This window comes from Ambystoma mexicanum, chromosome 3p (assembly GCF_040938575.1).
Source record: "Ambystoma mexicanum isolate Mex_15411 chromosome 3p, UKY_AmexF1_1, whole genome shotgun sequence".
In the NCBI taxonomy this organism is placed as follows: domain Eukaryota; kingdom Metazoa; phylum Chordata; class Amphibia; order Caudata; family Ambystomatidae; genus Ambystoma; species Ambystoma mexicanum.
The window spans coordinates 203,454,757-203,464,151 of NC_090925.1; the positions used below are offsets into that span (position 1 = coordinate 203,454,757).

Consider the following 9,395-nt stretch of genomic DNA (forward strand, 5'->3'; position numbering starts at 1 on the left):
CGTCTCCGCGGCAGCCAGGAAGAAAGCGGGGGGGGGTGCGGCCTCCACGTCGACTTCCCCGCCGGACGGCGAGGGAAAGAAATTGGATGCCATGGGACGCAGAGTCATCACGTCGGCGGCGACGACGATTAAAGCGGCCAACGCCTTGGCTATCGTGGCCCGCTACGACAGGGAACTCTGGTACAAGATAGCTCCCCTGCTGGATTTTCTGCCGGACGACAAGAGGGCGGAGGCCCTTGAGATCCTGCAGGAAGGTGAGGTGGCCTCGGACCACGCCATCACCGTGGCGACGGACATCGCCGACACTGGGTTCCGCCAGATGGGCAACGGCGTTTGCCTTCGACGTCGCGGATGGCTCAAGGCTACGGACTTTCGGCAGGACGTCCAGACCAGGGTCCTGGACATGCCCTTCGACGGGAACAACCTGTTTGGGAAGACAGTGGACGATTCCCTTCAGGCCATCAAGGCGGATACTGAGACGGCCCGGGCCCTTGGAGTACTGCAGCAACGGCGGACGCCCTTTCGGAGCGGCGGAGGCAAGGGCGCCTCCAAAGGTTCCGGCGGCGGTTTCGCTTCCTACCGTCAAGCGGCCCGCTCGTCGTCGCAAGAGGCCTACAGAGGACGAGGCAAGTCTGGCGGCCCCCGCCGTCGTCGCCAAGGAGGCCAAGGCGGCAAGGCCGCGTCCAAGCAGGATTGAACCGGCCGTGGGGTCGGGCCCCCACCGAAGCACCCCGGTGGGAGGCCGGCTGGCGGGCTTCGTCAGCGTGTGGGAGTCCATCTCCACCGACCGTTGGGTGCTGGACGCCCTGGCCCGGGGCCACGCGCTCGAGTTTCAAAGAAGGTGCCCGCGCGTCCCCCCCGTGGCCAGGAAAGAACTTCACGTCCCTCAACTTCTCCTGGAGGTAAAGGCGATGCTCAGAAAGGGCGCCATCGAACTCGTCCCAAAGAGGCTTCGGGGCTCCGGAGTCTACTCGCGTTACTTCCTCGTGAAGAAGAAGACGGGAGGATGGCGCCCCATCCTGGACCTGCGACGCCTGAACAAGTTCATCAAGGCGCAGAAGTTCCGGATGGTCACCCTCCAGCACGTCCTGGGTCAGCTGGAGGAAGGAGACTTCCTATCGTCGTTGGATTTGGAGGATGCCTACTTCCACATTCCCATCCTAAAGGGGCACCGAAAATTCCTCAGATTCGTGGTCCAAGGGCGTCATTACCAGTTCAAAGCCCTTCCCTTCGGACTGCGGTCGGCACCCAGGGTTTTCACCAAGTGCCTCGCACCGGTGGCGGCGCAGCTGCGCCGCGAGGGGATTCACGTCTACCCCTACCTGGACGACTGGCTCATCCGCGCCAAGACGAGGGAGCTCGCCGTGGTCCACACGGCAAGGACCGTCCAACTCCTCACGGACCTGGGATTCTCCGTGAACTACGCCAAATCCCACCTGGTGCCCGCGCAAGTCGCACTGTTTCTGGGAGCGAGGCTCGACACAGTGTCCCTTCTGGCCTCCCCGTCGGAGGAGAGGACCAGGACCATCTTGGGCAAGGTGCAACGGATGTTGGTGGCCGACGCGGCCAAGGTGAGGTCCATCAAGTCCCTCCTCGGGATGATGTCTTCCTGCATCTACCTCATTCCCATGTGCAGGCTCCGGATGCGCCCGTTGCAAGAGTTCCTGGATGCGCGCTGGATCCAGACGACGGGCAGCTTCGAGGAAAGGATCAAGCTCGACGAGAGTTTCCGACGAGCGATACGGTGGTGGGGCACCCGCGCGCATCTGACGGCGGGCATGGACTTCCAGACCCCAGCCCACCAGGTGACTGTGACCACGGATGCCTCCCTAGAAGGGTGGGGAGCGCACACCGAAAATCTGCACGCAAGGGGACTTTGGCTCCCGACGGAGAAGTCCCTGCATATCAACGTCCTGGAGCTCCGTGCAGTGTTTTGGGCCCTCAGGTCCTTCCTTCCGTCCCTCAAGGGCAAGGTGGTGAGGATCTTCACCGACAACACCACCACCATGTTTTACATCAGGAAACAGGGCGGAACCAGGTCCCCAGCGCTGTCCAAGGAGGCGCAGGACCTGTGGCATTGGGCCGTCGCCCAAGGGATTCTTCTGGTGCCGTTTCATCTGGCAGGGATAAAAAACACCATCGCCGACTCACTCAGCAGGGAGCTGCGCTCGTGCCACGAGTGGGAACTACGGCAGGATCTGGTGGATCGCCTCTTCCGACGGTGGGGCACACCCCAGATCGACCTGTTCGCGACGGCGACGAACACCAAGTGCCGGAGGTTCGCCAGCAGGTTTCCCCAGACGAGGAGCATGGGCGATGCTTTCTCGTTCCCCTGGGAGGGCCTGTTCCTCTACGCGTTCCCTCCCTTGCCTCTGCTAATCCGGCTCGTCAACCAGCTCAAGAGGTCACGGTGCAGGATGATCCTCGTCGCACCTGCGTGGCCGAGGCAGATATGGTTCCCGGACCTTCTGGACTTGTCGGCGTCCCCGCCAATCAAGCTGCCGGCGGACGCGGATCTACTCTCCAGGGAAGGAGGCGCCATCCTCCACCACGACCCGAAGTCGCTGAACTTGCAGGCCTGGCTCCTGCAGCGTTAGAGTTTGGAGGATACGACATACCGGCCGATTGCAGAGAGGTTCTTGCAAAGGCCAGGGCGTCCTCGACTCTTAAATGCTACGGACACAAATGGAAGAGGTTCTCTGTCTGGTGCCACGCACAGAAGATTAACCCTCTACGGATTACGGCTCCCCAAGTGCTGCCGTACCTGCTGACGCTGGCCAAAGCTGGTCTGGCACACGCGTCCATCAAGATTCATCTTGCTGCGATCTCCCGATACACCAGAACCACGGGCCGGACGTCCTTGTGGTCTCATCGTCTGGTGAAAGAGTTCATGAAGGGACTGTTCAGATCGTTCCCGCCGGTGAAGGCTCCGGCCCCGGCGTGGGAGCTCAACGTGGTACTGACCAAACTCATGGGACCTCCGTTCGAGCCTCTGCACTCGGCCCCGTTGAAGTTTCTATCGTGGAAAACAGCTTTTCTCGTGGCCATCACCTCCGCACGACGAGTGGGAGAGATCCAGGCCCTTTCTTGCAAGGCCCCGTACTTGACTTTCCACGACACGAGGGTAGTGCTCAGGACGCACCCCTCCTTCATGCCCAAGGTACCGTCGGACTTTCATCTCAACGAACCCTTGGTGTTACCTGTGTTCTTCCCGTCGCCTTCGTCGCCGGCTGAGAGGACTTTGCACTCGCTGGATGTAGCTAGAGCGCTGAGGTTCTACGTGGACCGCACGAAAGGTTTTCGGAAGACGTCACAACTCTTTGTGAACTTTGGACCTGTCAATCAGGGGAAGGCTCTCTCGAAGGCTTCCATCTCCAGATGGCTCTCCGGCTGTATCATGTACTGTCACCGGTTGGCAAACCGACCGCTGCCTGGCCGTCCGAGAGCCCATTCCACCAGAGCGATCGCAGCTACCACGGCGTTCCTATCTGGTGTGCCCCTGCTGGACATATGCAGGGCTGCTACGTGGAGGTCGACGCACACCTTCACGAAATTCTACTGCGTCGACCGGGATTCCAGGGAGGAGTCCAGGGTCGGCCAAGCAGTGCTGCGCAACCTGTTCGCCTGAGGTGAGCCTGGTGAGGAGGTAAGATGCTTAATGTTGAGTTGATGTGATGCTTAATGTTGAGCCTTTGCCACCTCCCGTGGTTGTGCATGTGTGTACTGCTATGTATTCTTTATTCATGAGCATGTGAATCCATGCCAGACCCCATGCTGGAGAAGGAACAAGTTACTTACCTGTAACTGTTGTTCTCCAGCATGGGTCTGGCATGGATTCACATGCGAACCCTCCCGCCTACCCCTCTGCGGCTCTTCACTTGGTCATACTGCCACTTCACGTGCTTCCAAATCTGAAGATGGCTGCCAGAGGCGGTGCTTAGGTAGAGGGCAGTCATTGGCTGTGGTCAGTATGACGCAGAGACCAGTGATTGGTTATTACTACGAAAGACAGATCAGAAACGAAACTGATACTGGTTTTTTCTTTACCGAGGATTCCCAGCCTGACGACGGGGAATATTCATGAGCATGTGAATCCATGCCAGACCCATGCTGGAGAACAACAGTTACAGGTAAGTAACTTGTTCCTAATTTCTCCCCTGATCATTCCCGATGGGCCCAAACCCCTAACCACACCCCCGCCCACACCACTATCCACAGCCCCAACACACCACATCCCCACACCCCTACTTACCCAACATTCTGTCTCGCCGTGTCCCTGCAATGCTTGTTCCCTTTCACTTCTGTTATCGGGAACTGGCGCTGCCGGGTCCTTTCTTTTTTTTTTTCTTTCTTCAGGTCAGCTGCAGGGGGGTCCGCCGCAACACCCCGCTCACTATACACCCCCGCAGCCTTTTCTTTTCTTCGTGACTACGGGACAGCTGCAGGGTTGTCCCCCGCAACACCCGCTCACTATACTGTATGGTATAGTGAGTGGGCATTGCTTTTTTTCTTTTTTTTTTACTGCGAGACAGCCCAGCAACAAATGCGTGGTTTGGTCGAACTTTTCGGCCATTCAGACTTTTGGAACGGCCGAAAATCGTCCAAATCACGTATTCAGACATTTAAATTCTGTCTTTTTGGCCGAAACCGAAATAAAACATTGAACCCTTGATGGAATGATGGGAGAAAGACTACTGCCTGCTTGAATGATGGGCACAAAGAAATGCAGAAACGCTGGGAATAGAAGAAGCAGTGCACATGGCATCTAAGGGAGGAAGGAAATAAATAGACTTCAGAAATGTTGTATACATTTAGGATGCGCCCACCTGCACAAGACCTAAAACACAGCCTTAAGCAATGGAGTACAAACCTTGTTACCTCACAAAAGCTGGGGCACGAAAAGGAAGGAGTGCAGTAAGGCGATGGTTTCAGGGAAGAAGGGGAAGCTGAGAAATTGGAAGAGGAGGAGAGATAGAAGGGCGATAGAGGAATGGGGAAGCTAAAGAGTGTCTAGATATGATAGAGTAGGAGCAGGGCTGGAAGGAAAATGAGAAAGGCTGAAAGGAGGCAGAAAATGTGTGATGGGAGAGGAGAAAGAAAGCAAGAAGAGAGAAAGAAGACAGGAGTGAACATCTGGAAACTGAGCCATCATCTGATCCTGATGGGTAGAGAGATATGGAGAGAAAAGCGGGTCCATGAAAGACAGGAGTGTGAAAGAGAAGAGCAGGATGGGGAGGGGAATATTGTAGAGAGTGGGGGATAGATTGGCTCTGGAGCAACAGAGGGTGCTAGCGGGAGAGAGGAAGACGAGACAAAAAGAGAAAGGAAAAAGAAGAGTTAATCCAAAGAGAGGGCTTACGTGATACATGTAAAAAGAAAGAGAATGAGGGCAAGAGAAGAGCAAGATGGAAAAAAATGAAATGAGTGAGCTAGTGTGATGGGGAGGAGTGAGACGAGGGAGCGACAGCAGGCAGAAGTGAAATGAGAAGAAATATTACCTTGAGAAGAGTGTTGTTGATGGGGTAATGAGTGAGGATACCAGGAGTGAAGTTCGAGGGGAGTCTGGCCTTCACTGTCTCTCTATTTTGATTCTAGGCTCAGAACACGTTACGGCGTCTAGAAGGTTTGGAGGTGCTGGTCAATCTGACGACCCTCCACCTCCGGGACAACCAGCTCGAGACCCTTGATGGCTTCTCTGAGCACATGAGGGCCCTGCAGTATGTAAACATCAGGTAAGGTCTTTGGGGGGCTACTGTCATAGATGCCACCTTACAATGATACCCGATACACGACATGCACCATGATGGACTTAAACCAAGACAGAAAGTGGCATGCTGTGATACTAGGCAGTCAGTGTCATAGCACAACACGAGGCATATGTTGCCATCCACTGGCACCTGTGCCCACAGTGCTGTAGACAGCCAATGGCACAGGGTATGCAATAGACCGACACTCGACAGGGTGATCAAAAACAAAGGCGCATCTCCCCCATCACCGCATCACATCATCACAGGTCTTCATTTCAGTCCATTAAGCATTATCTTTGTGATTGCCTTCTGGTGTTCATGGTTTGGTCTGCAAAGGCAGATGAATATCCATGTATTTGCATGTTCCCGCATGCACAGGTAATTGCTAGGAGTGTGAACTTCGCAAACTAGAAGAGTGTTTTCTTTCTGATCTACCTAAAGGCCATATTGCTCTTGCATGTCACACTATCATCACCTCTTGAGACTAAACGTTCTTCTCATCTTGATTTGTCTGACGTCATTCCTTACTTGCTTCGTATCTTTCTTCTGTTGGTATATCTGCATCTGGTCTGTCCTTTTCTTCTCATCTTTCCAATTGGACTTACTTGGCCCCATTGGCTAGTGGTTCTTTTTGTTCTTTACCTCTGTGCTTTGGGGTTCCACTAGGATCGGTCCTTGGCTGCTTACTTTTCTATTTGTATACTATTCCTCATTATTCCATTATTCATCATTTCGTTATTTCATTGCCATTTCTATACCGCTGACTCCCAGATTTTCTCCCTTGTCTACTCTCTTTGATCGACTCCACTCTTCTCTCTCTTAAATTTCTCAGATGACAAGGTACGGATGATAGTTCATTTCATCTTAAAGCTGCCAAAGCGAGATTCTCTTTTCCCCTTATGATTGCTCTCCTCCTTCTTCTGTCTCCTTCTCACATGATCTTCTCTCTATTTCATCTGCTAATAATCTTGGTGCCACTCCGTCTTTTTCCCATTCCTATCATTTCCAAGTCTACAACATCTGTCAATTTCTAATAGGAAGACTCTTGTTCTTGCTTCGGTCTTCTCTTGGCTTGCCCATTGTTCTTCCCGTCTTGTAGACGTTCCTGCTTTTGCTCTTGCACCTCCCTAGTCTATCTTTCGTTCTTCCATTTGTCTTCTGTGTCCACTCCCACTCCCCTCATGTGTTCACACATATCTTAGCTTATCGCTGCACTTTGGTGGCTCTCTTTTCCCGCTCGTCTCCAGTTTTGTTAACTATGCATTGTTTTCAGATGCATCCAAGGTCTTCATCCTTCTTATCCTTCTTCTCTTGCGTCTGTACTCCTCACTATACTCTTCAGTCATCCTCTTTTTTTTCTTTTAACTGTTCCTCAAGCCCAAGGCGCGTGCTCAGTCTTGGTTCAGCTCATTTGTGCTTCCCGCTCCTGACCTCTGGAAAGTTCTTCCTTTGTCTGTGCCCTCTGCCTCTACTCTCTTCTTTTCGCTGTTCTTTAAAATCCCATCTTCTTTTGACTTCTCAACATAAATCTAACTTTATGTTGGCTGCCTTACAGAGCACCTATTATTATAATAAATTACATAACGTGGACTATGTGCACAAATTAGGACATACTCCAGAGTGTGCTGCTCCCTGTGTGATTGAATAATGTTATTTCATGAATGGGATTTGGTGCCTGTACTCCTTTTTCACTTAAGATTGTTTGCTTGTGATTTTTTACATCTATAGCTCCTTACGCAGAGGAGCTTTACAGAATGTACAATAATTGTAATGCTGTCAATAAATATCAGACTAAATAGAAACAGAAAGAAGAAAGAACAAAGGACCCCAATAAGAAACAAAATTGAATTGGTGGACCATGAAAACAGTCAAGGTGCATGTCAAGCAACATAATGAAAATTGCTAGACAAAAACAAGCCACCCGCAGCAGGAATAACAAGTTTGGGAGGGAGCAAATATTAAAAAAACAAAAAGTCCAAAAAGAAAATGATGCTTCTCACAGACCCAATAATCCAAAAGCAGACTTAAAAAATCCACAAATAAAGCTAACCTGGCTGTACAAGAGTGTTTCAAAGTATTGTGCACAGGGAGCGTCTTTATCTGCCAAGAGAGCAGAGAGGAACAAGGTCCTTTCTTAGGTAATTGTTATCATAACTCTGCACTGGATGCTGAATTTGGTGCTTTTCTATCTTCTGGCTCTTTCCCTCTGCAGGGGAAATCTGGTTGCGAGTGTGAAGGAGATGGAGAAGCTACAGTGCCTACCCATGCTCCGTGCCTTGGTGCTGCTGGAGAACCCTTGTGCCGAAGAAGAAGACTACCGCTCAGAGGCAATCATTGCACTGCCACAGCTGGAGCGCCTGGACAAGGAGTTCTTTGAGGCAGAAGAGAAGCTAGAAGCTGAGGAGACCCGCAAGGCTCGGCAAGAGGAAGCAGCGCTGGCCACCGTCGGCGAAGTCGGCGACTCCGGTGAAGCGCAGGTAGGCGTACAGCGAATTGCTGGAGTGTGAGGGCAGGCATGGTGACTGCCATGATAGAAGGACACAGTGGGTTAGACATTTGTGATAGTGCTGACAGCTAGATGGCAATGTTTTGTGGCAAGTTCTAACTGCGTTGGCGCTCCCTACCCAGATTTCTGCAATGTGATTTCTGTTTTTCTGCTCAGGAATCTGAGGTGGAGTGATCCACTCCTGATTAACCAAAGTTGCTGAGTGCCCCGACATTGTCAAGACTGGAAGACCTGTTTCCTGGTTTCACAGTGTCAGCAAAAAAAGAAGAATCTTGGAAATACATCCAGTTCGCAGATCTTGTGAGATTTGAATGCCATCTAACAAGACCCAGAAACAAGAATCGTTCACATCTGCAAATCATATCTTTGGAAGATTAGACTTTCTAAAGCAGGCATTGTATAGCTAATATGGGCGCCTTCTGCACTGAGATCTTCTCATTCACAACCGGTTGACGAATGACTGTATCTCTTCTGTGCAAAATGTTAACGCAAGTCACACACTTTTGTTAACATACTGTTGCCTAGTTTATTGAAGGGGACTAATGTATGTTGCTGCTGTTGTATGAGACTGTCTGCACTAATTCACAACCCTGTAACAGGCAAGATTAGCACAGCTTCTCTTTTCACTAACTTTCTATGAGCGTTGCAGAATGTCTCTATAAATTCACCAGTATGGTAGACCTGTGGTGGGGAATGTGTTTCTTTTCTAGAGCTTCTGTACAGAATTTGTGCAGCCCTGCTATTCGATTAAAAAACTCAGTGTATCTATCCTCTATGCATGCATGGAAGATTGGCCATATACCTTATGCTTGAAGATTCGCTCTGGCTGTGAGATATCTACCCTTTATGCATGCACGGAACATGGGCCATATACCTTATGCTTGGAGATTTGCTCTGGCTGTGAGATATCTACCTTCTATGCATGCAGGGAACATGGGCCATATACCTTATACTTGAAGATTCGCTTTGGCTGTGAGATATCTACTGTAAGGAGCTCATGGTGGCAACAGTGAAGACAGACACAAGTAATATATTTCAAGGGTGTGTATTTTGAACAATGTGCAGTTTGGAAAAACGCCTAATCTAACCTAAATCTAAAATGGGAGCAAGCTTCGACCATCAAATAAAAAAATAAGGAAGTT

At 51.3% G+C, this 9,395-nt stretch overlaps 1 protein-coding gene across 4 annotated transcripts in view; it reads left to right on the top strand.

Annotated features, from left to right (window-relative positions):
* Positions 1–9,067, top strand: part of LRRC23 (leucine rich repeat containing 23) — a 774,543-nt gene extending 765,476 nt beyond the window's left edge. For 2 of the 4 annotated variants that reach the window (XM_069650643.1, XM_069650644.1), the window contains 3 exons: positions 5,596–5,732; positions 7,960–8,224; positions 8,410–8,523. In XM_069650643.1, coding sequence (XP_069506744.1) covers positions 5,596–5,732; positions 7,960–8,224; positions 8,410–8,427 — 420 coding nt within the window. In that variant the 3' untranslated portion in view covers positions 8,428–8,523. Of the gene's footprint in view, positions 1–5,595; positions 5,733–7,959; positions 8,225–8,409 lie in introns of all 4 variants that reach the window. The other 2 variants (XM_069650642.1, XM_069650641.1) reach the window with 2 other exon arrangements.
* Positions 9,068–9,395: the final 328 nt, after the last annotated feature.